The 16,251-nt window shown below is 36.7% G+C and overlaps 1 protein-coding gene across 2 annotated transcripts in view; it reads left to right on the forward strand.

The window, feature by feature from the left end:
* Positions 1-16,251, forward strand: part of LOC126868195 (discoidin domain-containing receptor 2-like) — a 140,775-nt gene that overhangs the window by 106,369 nt on the left and 18,155 nt on the right. For both annotated transcript variants that reach the window (XM_050623427.1, XM_050623437.1), the window contains exons 4-6: positions 1,101-1,332; positions 5,086-5,233; positions 15,204-15,368. In XM_050623427.1, coding sequence (XP_050479384.1) covers positions 1,101-1,332; positions 5,086-5,233; positions 15,204-15,368 — 545 coding nt within the window. The remainder of the gene's footprint in view (positions 1-1,100; positions 1,333-5,085; positions 5,234-15,203; positions 15,369-16,251) is intronic.

The raw sequence follows: 16,251 nt of genomic DNA on the forward strand, positions 1-16,251 counted from the left end.
GTCGAACGAGGACAAATTTTCAACGGGAATGAAAATTGATTTTTGGGAACCCTCTTTTCGAGCCAACGCAAACTGCTGCGCGTGTCAAATTTCGATTCGTAATATCAATGCGATCGAACGGTTTACCAATTTTCTGTTTTTTCTTCCTTTCACTATTTATTTTTTTCCACGGATATTTCGTCGGTTCTCTGAAACGTGATTAATGAATTTTGCGAAAAATCCAGTGATAAATAATCCAGAGAGTATTATTGAAAAATTATCTATTTGAAATATAACAAAATTTTCAATGTTTTACGGGGTTTTAATCCCTCTCTGAATTTCAATGGTATATGAACGCGTATAAATATGTGTTTAATAAAATCTCATCAGTACCCTTGATGAACTTGAAGTAGAAAAAACACGATATCTATTTTATTTGTTACGTACTAAAATATTAAAATAACAATTTGAATATACACGTAACATTTAACTGGTACCAATCCATGCATTGTTTATAAGAAACGTTTATATCCAACTTATCTATTTATCAAGAAACCAACGCAGTAGTTTAAGTGGAATAAATTTAATCGATCTCATGTAGCTGCTCTCGTAAACAACTTAATCTAACTTGTTAAAAAATATCATCCCTTACCCAGAAACTTTTACGATGAGACAATTACAAGTTGATAAATTCAAATCAATTTCAATTAAGTCACTTTCGGTCCTTTAAAATAAAATGATACTTGAGAAAGTAGAACACCCTCAAGTAAAATAAAAAAATTAAAATATCCAAGAAAGACTAAGGATCCAAGTGATGAATTAACTCACATTTCCCAGTTAATAGATTAAAAGGAAAAAATTATCGGACAAACGAAGAAAATATCCTCGAATTTTTTTCCAAATTATTGATCCTATTATCAAAACTATTGATATTAATTATTGAAATTATTAACCAACGAACAAATTAAGAAAATGTCTCGAGATTTTTCAAAAATTAGTCAGTAAAAACTAGTCATATAATATTGAAAACGGTCACGGAGTAGCCATCGATCTAGACGTCTCATTAACATTCATCGAAACGAGCTGCAGCACGTAACGCTAACAAATTCTGACGAAAACAGGTTGCGGAAGGAGACAGCAGGCGGTGCCTGGTGCCCGAAGAGCCAAATAGAAAGAGGAATTCGTGAGTGGCTGCAAGTAGATCTTCCTGGACCTCACGTGATCACTGGTGTACAGAGTCAGGGTCGTTACGATCACGGCCGTGGTCAGGAATACGTCGAGGAGTATACTCTCGAGTATCGACGTCCTGGGTTCACCGAATGGCGGCAATATAAGCGCTGGGATAACAAAGAGGTACGTGTACTCAGGTCTATAGCATGTTAGAGGCGCGTGTGTTGACAGTGGAGAAGAAGTAAGTTAAGTCGGACGATCCTGAATAACGTGACCGTAATCAACCTACCTACAATTCAGGTTTAAGTAAACTCTGAGTTTGGCATGTATTTCATACAAAACTCTTTCAGTGAGATTTAGGTCGGCAGATTGTCGAGACCAACACGTGACTCTTAATACATTACGTTCTTCTTGTAACTCGAGCAAAGTCGTTATTTTGCACGAATGTAAAATCATCGTTGATCAATTGCTTCCTTGATAATTCAAACTACTTGTCAATTCAGATTTTCGATAAACTTCACCGAGTTTTACGCGCAATTTTCATACAAAATCTTTTCAACGAGATTCACAGTGGCGAACAAGAGAAGATTAATAAAATAAGTATAAAAAGACGATACGCGAAATGAATTTATATTTAATAAGAACAGCGAATAAATATAATATATTCCACGGGATAGATGACTGAGAACATTTGAAAATTGGCTCCTTGTTTCAGCTTCCGCGTCTAGGGTTTACGAGTAGGCTATTTTTGAAGGTTGAAACTGATGGTAATGATAATAGCGTGACATGAACTTCCTTTTGAGCAAATACATTCCAAGAATTGTCCTCTTATCTCTATATTTTTTGGGAAGCTATCAGGGTAATTTGATCAAATTATTTAATTTTGTAATTCAACAAACGATGTATACAGTGATACAATTTAATGGTACAAAGTGTCATTAAGAAAAGTGGAAAATATGAAAGACAAATGGTGGTGTGCGTTGTTAAAATTCCATTTCAAACAATGGTTCATTGGGGAAGAAGAAGTATGATAGAGTAATAAGAAGTCTCGATTTATTTCTCAGTGGAGAAGGAACTACTTGCTTTGCTGAAACGCTTGGATCTCCTTATTGTGATTCCATCGGGGTCGGCGATTCGAAGACGATTCGAGTCACGGGATTCGCGAACCTTTGCGTTACCTCTAACTGTTCTCGAAGATTGAACCGGAAAGGAGAAAAGTGAGATGCGGCCATCGATAAGTACGTGTACGCCGCAAACCGCGCTCATCGCAATCCTTCTTACAATTTCGAAGTTTCTTTCGGCGCGTTAACCGCCTTTTATGGACAAATCAAAATCTAATGTATTCGCTGTTATTAAAAGATGTCTGCTTCGCCGTTGGAATTAGAAAAATTGTTTTTACTAAAAATGTTCCACTTCTGCTTCTGTTGGATGCTATTTAAGTGATAATGACGGTTGTTAAATTGGCTCGTATCAAACAAAATTATGCATAGTTTTTTATAAATATCATATATTTAATCAAAGTAATTTTCGCATGACTTAATGCATGTTCACAACAACAAGTTTATATTTTCGCAATAACAAGTTAAGAAATTTCATATTCCAGGTTCATGAGAATTATCGGCTTTAGATTTTAAAAATTCTTGGAATGGAACTGTAACTTTCCGCTAGTCTAATTTATGCAGTAAAAAATTTCCTAGCAGTACTCACGGATCTTTTACTAAATTTGAATTAATGTGAGAAAATCACATAAATATTTTGATTATTCGCTAACTACCGAGGTTTTGATATTTTTATATCTATATCTTCGTAATATTAATGATATGTGATTTACAGTAAAATTTTCTTTTGTAACGTAGTTTATAATCGACGGCAAGATCAATATTGATAATCCATCAAATTTAAGATTTTTGAAGAACGATTTCTTCGTGTGTACGCTAAGCTAATGACGCGTTATCCATAGTTTTCTAAAAATGTTTAGATCACTTTTATATCTTTATATCACTTTTTATATCGCTAAAATCTAGAAAAGAATAAAAATGTAACAGTAGCTTGCACGAACGCGACGTACATGTCGATAACAGCGAATATATTTAACACGAAACTCGAGTCACGAGTTATCAGCGATCTCGAACGAATCGTTTCGAGATTCGTGACGATCTAGGTTCATTATTATTTAACGTTATCAATTCGCTAACTGGTTAGAATGCAACTGGAAAAACAAGTTTTCCGATTTCGACCGGATAGAATAAATTTCCAATGTAGCCGTTTCATTTGGTTGATCGTCGAATAATTAAGAGCCGTTCCAGGGGAATCGTCCAATTAAGCAATCTCGGTCGCGATAGGCGGGTTCTACAGCTGCGTCTGTAACGAACGATAATTTATCGCCCGGTGGCGTGTGAAGCAGCCCGTTTCGCGATCCTCGCTCGACGGACACTTCTACGGAGGAAATAGAAATTGGTGTGCACGAGACGAGTTACGTTATTCAGGCCGAATTGTAATTATTCTTCTTTCTCTAGGCTTTAAAGATAGGAAAGAAAAAGGACAGGAAAATTGGACGATATTATCGTTTATTACTTGTCCGTACGAAATGTTGGTAGAGTTTACTATATGGTACGATTATAGTAAAATATAGTACAAATTTGCATTTATATTTTACTGCTAATGATATTCGGCTTTGCCAATTCTTTTTATTTGCGTTATGGATCGAAGGTATTTGGATGCTAGCTTATTTTTAGAAAAACGTATGACAAGCTACAAATAAAACTGTAATAGTTACAATTTAATATATAAATAATTCTTCGAATAATTTCAAATATATAATCATGAATAATTATGAACAATTAAAGCAACAAAAATTTCGATCTCTAAATAACATAACCAGTATACTTTAGTTTTAATATTCTGTATATTTTCACATACAGACGAATTTCGTTTGTATGAATTTGCTCATATGTAATAGAAGTATGTAATAGAAGTTCACGTTCCGATAAGTAGATTCAGCCCACGCGAGTTCATTTAATCAGACGCAGACTAAAATTTCGTTCAAACGAAGAAAGCTTATATAAAAAGTACTCGTATCAAGTGCTGCTGCACTTCGTACATTATATTATTTTACTATTTTACGCGCTTAAGACTTCCATAAATCCATAACCATTCACAGTCTACTTACTGCAAATCGATCAAAGCATCCAGCTACTTACGAGCAGTAGACCAACCACGACATCCTGGTTTATTCAAACGATAATTTACACGGCCCGTCCGTGGAGGTGCATTAACCGTGACACTACCTTCGAACAGATGCAATCATGATCTATGTCTAACCACGTGCCCCGGCCTCTAACGCTGAGACTTCTAAGGGTAAGCTGATTGATATTGACATCGATTCGACCATAGGTAGGCCACGCACATCATCGTCCGCTTACAAATCGACTATCAACGCCCTTTACGTGGCTACACCATTATTATCAAACACAAAATTGTTTGGCGAAACGGGTAACTGAATTAATCGTATGGTAGTCACGGAAACTGTTACTCGGCGCAAGGACAGGCGGGCGCATTAATCGGACGTTGTAATTAAATCAGTTAAATTATTGCAATTAACCTGATAATTATACGGCTACGGTAATATATCGTCGAAAACGTTGTTCCACCAACAAATTTACTTAGGGACAAGCACTGATTAAATGCGTTTTATCGGAAGAATCAATGAATCGACCCCCTGTGTTACCCCCCCCCCCATTTTGCTCTGTAATTTGTCCAACGGAAATCGTTCACCGATTAATGGATCGCTTTAATTTACCAGCCGCTTCGACGAGGCCATTAATTAACGCATCCGCCGGTTAAACGTTGGTTAAACAACGCTTAATCGCGACGCAACAGCGAAAAATTAAATTCGAGTCACGGTGTCGCAAGCCGTTTCGCTTGTAACTGTTGCAGGTGTTGACCGGGAACAGCGACACGTCGACCGTGATATCACATCGATTGGTACCACCGATCTTCGCCAGCCAGATTCGTATTTTGCCGCATTCCGAGCACCGGCGCACCGTTTGCCTCCGAATCGAACTGAGAGGTTGCCAGGACACGGGTGAGTGATGTTAATGAATTCAGCGTAGGTGTACTCACTACCATCGAGCCACGATAATACGCGCACGCTTTACGTAGCGGAAGAATTGTGGTTACGAGATGGATATTCTAACGTTAAGAATTTACGTTTCGAACATGCTCTTTGATATTCAAACGGCGAAGACTTAAATTTAATATATTCGAAGTCTTAAGAGTTTACTTTTTGACGTTTAGATTTTAAGTATTCGACGCGTGAACATCGGAATTTTCCAATATTTGGGGCGCGGAGATTTAAACTTGAAGTATTCCAATTGCAAACGTTTAAGTTACAAATGCATATTCAAACGTTTAAGCATTCGAATAATAAATTTCCAAATTCTTATTCTATTTATTTCGAGTATTTAAATATTCGGACGTTGAACCATTCGAAACACTGATTTTCAAATATTCGCGTTTCAAAGTTTAAGTATCAAGTTTTAAATACCTAAATCCTAAATATTTAAATATTTCAGTATTCAAATTCCAAATATTCAGAGATTCCGACGACAAAAGCTCCGCACGATAAGACTACAAATCGCGAAAATTCCAGCGCGGGATACGTAAATCGCGGGGACATAAATATCAAAGATTCAGATTTCGACCTAATTCCGTCTACGATGGGGGGTTGGTGGTGGTCCCGAGAACGAAGAAGAATCGTAGCCGATGTGAATTTGCAATTCCACGGTGGAACGTACGATGGAAATACGACGACGACCGGCCGAACAGCCGGCGATTAATTTCCAAATTGCAATTTCGTTCAATTTGGCGAGCCGCTGCTGAGACGGCAACGAGTGAATCCGTAACCGGCGTTTGGAGTCCAACAGCGATGCTGGATCCTATTAACGCTGGTAACTGCGTTATACGAGCAAGCTCATCGACTACTGCTCCACCCTTCTGTCTCTCTGTATCACTCTCTACAGGCTACACATTTGTTTTCGATCCACTTCTGCTGCTTAAACGAGTCTAATGGAATCGACCAACTGGGACATTGTTGCAGCCACCGCGAAACACGTACGCGAACACCGACCGCCATTGTCGCCGCGCAATTTCTCGGTTATCCTGAACACGCAACGCGTGTCGACAACTTGCGGAAACTTTCAAGCATCCGTTCTACATCGCGCGACACTGAGAACCTCGCGATTTCTATGAACGCTTCCGTGTCAGAATGAACAAGCAACACGACGATATTGTCTCTAATTCTTGCAATGGAAAGAAGAAAGACAGTGGAGACAGTGGCGTTCTGAAACTAGGTTCGGTTCGATGGTACAGAAACGTGAATAAACGAGACGGGACATTGGAAAATATTTCCATTTTAAGACAATCCGGTATTTTTTCTTTTTTTTTTTTTTTTTTTTGCTTGTGGTATATATGCTGAAACACATATCTTGCAAGAAAACGTATGATATGAAACATAAAAATATTTTATAGATATACTGGGAAATATATCGTTCCTTATAATACAAAATAGGACTGCGTTAGCTCGTAAAATAAAGTTACAGAGTAAAGAATTTTAGAGAGGTAGTATGATTAAAGCTATTAAATAAGACAATGGAAATATTTTTTATTAGCATTTAAAATATATGTTTTATCAAAAATCATATTACTCAGATTACATATTTTTATCAAATCAGGGCTATGTTACTTCGAAAACACAGACCCGTTGAGTAAAATTAATTTCAGGAAGATAGCGTCGTCACTAGGTTTTATAAAATGAATTTATAAATACTTTCCTCGTAATTTCTCAAATATTTACAATGACTTGCGATAAGAAAAGACCGACTTTCGTCTAAAATGACTTCCATCCAGCTAGATAGGCGATCCGTCACGCTGTGTAGTATGCTCATATTTCCGGAATGAAAACTACCTTCAAAATGGGGCAACGTTTATTTCCTTGTATGCGAGATACGTCGTTTTATAAGAAAACTGAACGAAAGATTCATCATCCTTTTCTCAGCAGTGTTTTTGAAGAATTCTCTTTACTTTCTTAAGGAATGAAAAATGAATCCGTAATTTTGCCTACGTGACGAGGTGATTGATAAAACGGAAAAAGAAGCTTTATAAATGTGATATCGAGGCGCATGTAAAAGACGTAAAAGAGTATGTCGTAATTAAATGAAGTGTACTCCATTGTGTATCGGCAAAAGAAATACCATGAAGCCGTGGGCAATAACGAATCTACGCTTATCGATTTTTCATTAGCAGGTACGAACAATGACTTGCGAAGTAATTGAAACGATGCGTTTTAAAAATCTCGTCCGAGTGTACGCCGGATGAATACGCAACGAACGCGGGAAATTCGAGATTAATATTTCATAGCGAGGGGGAGCACTATCGGAGAACACGCGGATGGACACTCGCATGCAACGAGCCAGAGTATGCAAAAAACGCAGAAGGGAAACTAATTCTGAATACTTCTTTTTTAAATGGATGGTCCCTCGAATGGAATCAATTGACCCATATTTTTTTATACGCCGCGTATTAATATTTATGGTTGACATATTTATCAGGATTAAATATAATTTTCCAAGGGTGCTGCATTTAATAAAGCGTCGACGGATAGGGCAAAAAAAAACATGAAAGGAAGGATGGAAAAAAAGGAAATATGAATACTAATTAAAGCGAGCAATAGCGACGCTGCTATTAGAATACAAGAAGTACCAGGGTAAAGACAAAAAAAAACTTAGAAAAAGACACAAGAGGGAATCCTGCAACCTAACATAGCCATTACTACGGTAGAAAATTAACCGTGTGCTTCTTTGGCTTGGCAATTCTCCGATGATATTCTTTAGCCTTCCGGCGAAAGAATCCTTTCTTTTTTTCTTTTAGTTTTTAAATAAAATATCTGTAAACAAGGCAGAAATGCACCGAGGGCTATTTTTTAACATTTCAATCTAACAGGAAATAATCAAGCTACGTATAACAATTTCATGTTTCATTTCGCATAATTCGTCTCGTTGCAGTGAGGTTTCGTAATGGCCATACCCTTTTACTCGTCGCGACATTCGCGCATGGATATAATGAAATTTCTAACTCTGTTTTCTAATTTACTGAAGTAAAAAGTCAAACGAAGTGGAGTTTCATAACGTTCCGTTAGGTCAGCCTTTTATGTTTTTCCTTTCTTTCCACAATCCTGTCCTCCATTCGTTCCTTTTTTATTTCTTTCGTGTTGGTACACATCTCGCGTGCGTATGCGCGTGTTTGCTTTTAATCATAATTTAATTTAACTCAAGCCGGCTGCAGCTGTTAATGGAGAAAAACTTTTCGCGCACGGATTGTTAATTGTTTTCGTCACAGTCTCCGGCTAGCTCGTAGTTTCGTCCCTCGACCGAACATAATAAACGAGAAAGAAGGAAGTTTCGACAGAAAGTTTTTACTTTACACAGATTTGACAATGTCCAGGGTGGTTTGGTTAGAAAATTGAAAAGCATTCAGCGATCTGGTGACATGAACTTTAGCCGTGGAATTCGCGTATAGTGAAAGAGTTAAAGCTTACCTTCACCTCTAGTTTCTGATATTTTCATCCCCCTGTCATAAAAATCTCTCAATGTCTGCGTTGTTCTTTCGATAACGTATTCTCGACGTGGACTTGATTTTTGTTATTTTTAAAAATTATTTAAGATGTAAAGTAGAATATTCTATTTAAAATTTAGCTGTTATAAAAATTCAAAATAGAAAAAATTATTAATAGCGTGATAAATTTTATTCGTCGACCACCTTTAGCTTCGAGATAGATTTAGTTGCGAATAAAAATGTATATAAATATATTAGAATATTAGAATTCGTAATATATATCTCTAAAAATATTTATGCAAAAGGAATTTATAAAAAAAATTATGAAAGAAGATATTTCCTTGAATAAAAAAAAGGAAGAAATGATCAAAGATTCGAAATCTTTACACTTTACTAACAAACAATTATCGGAATTGTATATCAATCTGTTATTTAAACTTTTAGACCACGATAAAGCTAACTACGGCGCTTGTGAAATATATTTCGCAACTTTTGCAGCTATTTCTTCCCAAAGTACGTAGTTTACATATAGGAGTTTCAATTTCGATAACTATGGAAGAAGAGATAGTTATTTATTAACTCTGTTTGATGAATAAAGTTTCAGAGGATATCGGAGGTATCGAGTTAGGTTTGGGTCAGGTTCCAGGGAATTTCGGGAATCTCAGAAGTCTGAGAGGACATCGGATGTCGATGGTTTCAGAAGGTTGCAAGAGTTTTAGAGGATATTGGAGAACATGTTGTATCGTAGTCTCTAGGGGTTTTAGTTAAGTTTAGGTTAGGCACGTCGTTAGATGAGATTATACAAAACATTCAGGAGGTTCTAATTATTTCAAGGAATATTAAAAATATTTAAAGTTACTGGATATTTAGGAAGTTTCAAGGAACGTCGTAGAACTCCGGGGAATTTCAAGGAATATCAAAGATGTTGAAAATTACAGAAAGTTTTATGAATCTTGAGAGTTTGGTGAAAGTCTTGAGATACGTATCATAGATTTCGAAAATTATATATATATTTCTTCTTTTCTATTTTCATAATATTTATGCTATCATTACGATCATAGGAGAAATTAGAACTCAAAATAGGGTATATTTACATTAAAAAGCTATTAATATACTACCAAATATTCTACGAAAAATCTACACCAAATTCTCAACAGCACGTAAGCTTAGAAGTATCGATAACGCTCTATGTGGAACCTAATTCAATTTCAAGAGTACGTTGTTCTCATCATGTTACGTCATGAATAATTCTACCTCGTAGCACGTGTCCGTGAACGAAAGTTCTACCATTTAATACGTGGATCAAATACACAATATCCCATTGATCCTCTCTAAACATTACAACAAATGACTGAATCCAGTCACTTAAATCCTCTATATTATTCATAAAATATACTCGGTAGAATTAGTTATCTAGAATGCTATGACAATTCGAAAAAGGATACTTATGTACGTATACATTAAAAAGATAATGTCAAAACGAAAAAGTCTTGATAAACCTGGATCGTGTAACACCATAAGAGCACATTACATAAGAAAGTTTCTCCGAATCACAGACATCCAACCGATAGAGTGTTCATTATCATACGTAAATGACGCAGAAACTCTGAAATATTGAAGCTTGTCCATTAACAACCGCCTTGTTTATATTTTTAATTTAGAAGAAACAATTTGACGGAACCACTAATGGAATCAACAGAAGCTGTCGAAAATATATCGTTTCTCTGAAATTCGAAAATACTATCCATGAAATACTGTCGTACGATATGGGCACATTAACATTACAAATCACATTAAAGAAGAAGAAAGTGATATATATATGAATATATATATATTCAGTCTTAAGCTGATTTATAATGAAATTTACAATAGAAAAATTTCAGGACCTCGTTATAGGCTATATGTATATAAATATATATCTTAAATATATTCTTGCATATTATACATACGTGTTCTATATATTTTTGTGCCCTCAGATTTCCCGTAAATGTCTTACAGCTTCGGTCATATTCTTTCGACGAATGCTATATACTCCCAAAGTTCGACGAAAATTTTCTGAAAGACCCTGTTTAATAAAACACATATTATGTATTTTGCGCAGAGAAACGCGACGTGACCTGGCGCAGCAACGCCGCGGTATATCAATATCAGTGTAATGGCCGGCTATTTGCATAAATGATTTTTCTGGGTCGCTAATGTCGAAGAACCGCCAACAGGGCGCGCGAAAACGACGGAAAGGCAGAGGTGGAGGTCGACTCGGAACAGGCGACATGAGAGGTTTCACGCTATAAGAAGCGTTCAGAACGTGTGAGATCGAGCTGCGGTGGGCGGGAATGTCGGATTTATGAGGGCCATGCACGACATCTGGTTAAAACAACGTTGCTACCAGCCTAGACCGGTGAACACGAAAGATTACTCCCGAAAGCCGGGCTAGTGACTCGGAGAACCAGCTACACACTTTTTTTTATTAATATTCTTCAAGCTCGCTACATATTTTCTGAATTTTCACTATAATCCTTGCAAGGAACTTGAAGACTCCTTAAAAAAGATTTTAGTGGTGGTTTGTTTTTAAAAGTAGCGTTTTTGTGTATAACAAATTATTTTTATGTAAAAAGTATACATTATGGTTCCCACTGTCTACACCTCTGAGGGTACTTTAACAATGAGGAAGATTGTTAAATGGAAGGGATAGTTAATCTGGGATAGTATTTGAGTGTTTGATGAAGATTTGATTAGAATGATTTCAGACGCTTTTTAGATAACTTATGTACATTGTTTTAAATCTCTCATCAAATTGTCGAGTGTTAGAATTTTTATAAAGTTTTAGATAATTGATATCTTACGGCATCTCTCTTAACATTCTATGAATATGCTTAGTAGGCCTAAGAGCCTCAACGAAATTTCACCCTTACATTGCTTGGAAAAAGATCGTTATTTTTATCGAAAAAAAATCAAAGAGAAGAATCAAGCGTTTAACTTAACAAATACCAGTGTATAACGTAGTAAGATGTTTGTAAGTACTTTGGAATTTTTTAGATTTTTTGGAAGCTTAAAATAGAACCTTTTCCTTGGGAGTTGAACCTTTATACTGTATCAATAACGTTGATGGTATAAAAATTGCTTTCGTATTGTTATCGCGAGTAAATAATAAGAAAGAAACGAAACTGGTGACGTACTTCTTTTCGAACGAAAATTTGTGGTTCCAAAAGAGTTTCACTGAAGAGATATACTTAAGGTGCTAGTCTATCATATTAAAAAAAATTTTGAAGTATAACGGGTTAAAAAGCGCCTACAACGCCCCTGAACTCAAAATCCGCACAGTAAGTTTTCCAAGCTGCGACCATATTGCTGATCGTCACGCCATTATAATTAAAGACTCGGACAACCCTGAACTTCGCAAGGTTTCCACAATGACGCTAGAACAAAACAACCAAAGAGCAAAAATATCAAATTTTCTCTAAAAACGTTTCTTATATTCCTATATATATATATATATATATATATATATATATATATATATACACCTCTACCTAGATTTCAGTGAAAATCTGTCTAGCGAAAATCTGAAATTTGGCGGCAAATTTAATCAAGCCTGGAAGACAACAGGTCTGAACTTTGACGAGCTAGTGGAGAGAAGACGCGTAATCAATGTCTCGTTATTCGTTGCCGAGGAAAAGTGGCTTTTGAAAATGACCCAGACCACGGGGCGGGGCGCAGTGATGGAGGGGAGGATTGATTTCGAAACTTGTTACGAGTGCACTCTTCGCCTTTGAGGGCAACTTCCCTGGAAATTGCTCTAACGACACTCGATGAAACTTCGTAATAATTTGTGTGGCGGCCGGGAGGAGGATTGCTGGCGCAGATTAGATTAGCGGATTGCCGGATTACAGGGCGAAGTCGCGGTAACGGTGGTGTGTACACGGCTTCATGTTAACACGGGATATGTACTTTTAATGTATGCGCCACGGAAGTTGGCGGAGCATCGACGCGATGTCTTTAATGGATTTCACTGGTTGATAAGAAGTTCTGCAAATTATGAGAGTTTTCGCTATACCTATATTTATTTTTGCTATATCTGCACGGCCCACTTGCACGATCGAACTAATATTACCAGTGAAATTTTACTAGTCTCGAGTCATTAAATATCTTTGCATAATGTTAACAAGATTGGTAACGAAATGAATGGTATTTTTTCAAAGTAAATTGTACAAGTTATATCGCTAATTTGTCTATCGTATTTGATGTAAAAATTATAAAATCGTAAAAAACAAATCTACAATCTACAAATTGCAATTTGCCAATTCGCCAATGTTATTAGTTGGTAAATTATTATCCAACAGCGTTCCAGTATGAAATATCGGACCATACGATAAATTCCTGTTGATCTTTCACTGGTGTATACATTTCGAAGAATATTATAGAAACCGTTCAAAGAATGTGGAAATATACGTATCTGAATGTTTTAATGAAAGATATACATCTATGTATATAGAAACAGCATAAATAAGTTCTTAATTAGGTAGATTTTACATGAAAGAAACTATGATATTCGTGTTTCTAAATTAAAAGTAAACTCTTGAATAAGATCGAAGAAATGAAAGGATATAATTAAATTTAGAATTCAAACACAAGAAGAAATATATTCGTATATTTATTTGTGGTAAATTTGAAGCTAAAATATGAATTGGAATGATTGAAGTAAATAGGTCGTACAGACCCTCTTACCGTTTAAATCTAATTGTAACAGCTACGAAATTGTATCACGATATGTCGTCTTTATATTTTTAGATATATCTCTTCGATACAGTCTCAGGCAAATTTGGTTAATTTTCGTACACATTTGACAACCAGATGCTGTAATAATATTCAATGTTCCTTATGTACAAAATTTCATTTAACTTTACATTCACATTTAGCAACCACACCCTTCGTCATATTTCTCTTAATTGTTCGATCATTTTCTTCGGGTTCTCCACTTTTTCATACTGTTTTATCTTAGCTGTTTTATCTTTTTTTTTAAAGAACTGTAATTTTCATTCTGACAACGATCCGTAATTTTGATTTGATCAAACTGAACGGGCGATTATTATTATTATTATGGAAACTGTTGAAAATAGATTAGGCTGTAAAAAAATTGCTACTGCCATTCATCGTAAAAAAATTGCATGATAATTACTAGCCTACTTTTTCCTTACCTAGTTTCAAAACTAATTTTAGTATCATGCATTATCGATGTAAATTTAGTTTAGATCAGAAACAAGGCTAAACTCTAAGATATCTCGTTATAGAATTCTATCATTGTCTATTGTCATAAATGACTAACGATCGTAAACTCAGTCAAACACTGTTCAATCGCGTCGTATAAATATCTCCGTGGGATTTGTATATGGAAAGATTTATACCCAATTTACTCCTAGCCAAAATCGAACGATGTATTTCCTGAAACGAATGCTAAGATTCAATATTTTCTTGGCGCAGCAGGCAACCGGAGACTTGTCCGAAACCCGTTCAACCGCATCGCGTGACACGGTTCGCCGGCCACGAACGTAGACACCGTAAAATATTGAGAGCAGTTAGGCGATTCCAAACACGACACACAGCGAAGTGGTCGCCGTTTTTGTCGTTCATTATTAATTTTCTCGCCACGAATGTCCGACCTCTTGGACACGCTCTCTCGACACTCTCTCCGCCGATCGGAAAGATCAGTCACCCGACGGATTACTTTTCCATCTAACCCTCTGAAAACTTCTTGTCTGAATTTTTCTAACGAATTCCTAACATCTATCCATTATTCCTCAACATATCACGTCGACACATCGTCCAACTTTCCTTCCGAAGCTTACCGGAAAAATTTATCACTTTCAACCCCTTCAAAAAGTTAAACGAAATCCAACAGCGATCCAACAACCGACGACTATCGAACAGAAAAGAATAAGTTCATTCTGAAAATATCATTTTCATCGAGCTGGAGAGAGTTCAAACCGACTACCTAACGAAATGATACAACTGTCAACGCAGCGATTCTTCTCTGTCCCATCTCTCTTCGACGTCTCGACCTCGCAACCTTCCAACTTTCCATCTTCGATCCCCTTTACTAAAGAAAGAAATCTGCCTCTACTAAACTCTCTAAACTAAAAGAAATCCAACGGTGATCCGACAACCTCGACTATCGAAAAGAAAGAATGTTTCATTCTCCAAGTTTTATTTTCCTCGGGATGAAGGAAGATGAACCGTCTACCTAATGAAACAATGCTTTCGACGCAGCAATTCTTTCTCACCTTCCCGTTGTTTCGCCGACGCAACCCTGCAACTTCCTTCCTCGGGGTGCACGAGGCGAGAGCAAAGGAATAACATAAAGTTGGCTGGTTGTTCAACTTTGTTTTAAAAGAGAGGAGCATTGTCGTCACAGTTGTCACCGACGAAACTTCTCCGCGATGTTTCAGGTGGAGTGGTGAGCTACACCATACCAGAATCCCCGACGGTCGAACTTAGCGACATCTCGTACGACGGTAAAAGGCAGGACAACTTGTTGACCGATGGTCTAGGCCGGCTGATCGATGGAGAGGTCGGCGCGGATAATTACAGGCTGGACATGGGAGATGGAAGAGGTAATCGGTGGGTGGATATATGAAGGGGTGCTAAGTGCCGAAACGGAAGGCATCCAAAAGAGGTTCTCGAGCCTCCGGAGAAATCGACGCAGCACGTTGTCGTTTGAGTCGCTTATTTGTCAAGTTGGTTAACTCCACGATGCAAAGATCAGAGAAAATCGATGAGATAGTGCGGGATAAGCACCGATCGAAAGTGCTTTAGCTCTAGAATTTCAAAAATTTCGGAAAGCAGAGTTAAACGCTTTGGCCCGTGAGCGACTCATTTGCAGTTCATCGAGTTCCAAGATTATACGTCGATTCCATTCGCTATAAAGCAACGATATCGAGTCTCTGAATTACGATGCCGCGCGAGGAACTTTGAACGCCCTTTTGCACGTGGCATAGGCAACGAGATACTTTTCGGCGAAAGGATTGATTCTTGAAACTTTGAAACCGGAGTATCGATTGCAAGAGTGAAAATAACCCGGCGAGAATGATATTTAAAATTTTTAAGCGTACGCTGAGGTAGAGATACTGGAAGAATCGATTCGCTTGCTGAAAAGGAGTATGGTACGTGTACGCGTGCAAAGAATTGGGAAGTTGACATTTTTATTGATATTATTAGATTTTGATTTACTTCTTTGTTGTTTCCTGTTTTATTACCAGAGCTTCCTAGCTTAATGATTTCGCAATTTTTCCAATGTTTTCGTGTCGATTTAATGGTGCTGTAGTTTATTATTTAAATTATTATATTTTCACTGATATGATGTAGTATGTTGAGTAGATGTAGGTTTACTTTGATGTTGGAAAATATTTCTTTGATACAGCATGACACCCTAGTGTGTTACTTACTATTACTACTTTTGTCAAGTTCTGCCAAAAATGCCAATTGACTGGATGTAAA

This window comes from Bombus huntii, chromosome 1 (assembly GCF_024542735.1).
Source record: "Bombus huntii isolate Logan2020A chromosome 1, iyBomHunt1.1, whole genome shotgun sequence".
Lineage (NCBI taxonomy): Eukaryota > Metazoa > Arthropoda > Insecta > Hymenoptera > Apidae > Bombus > Bombus huntii.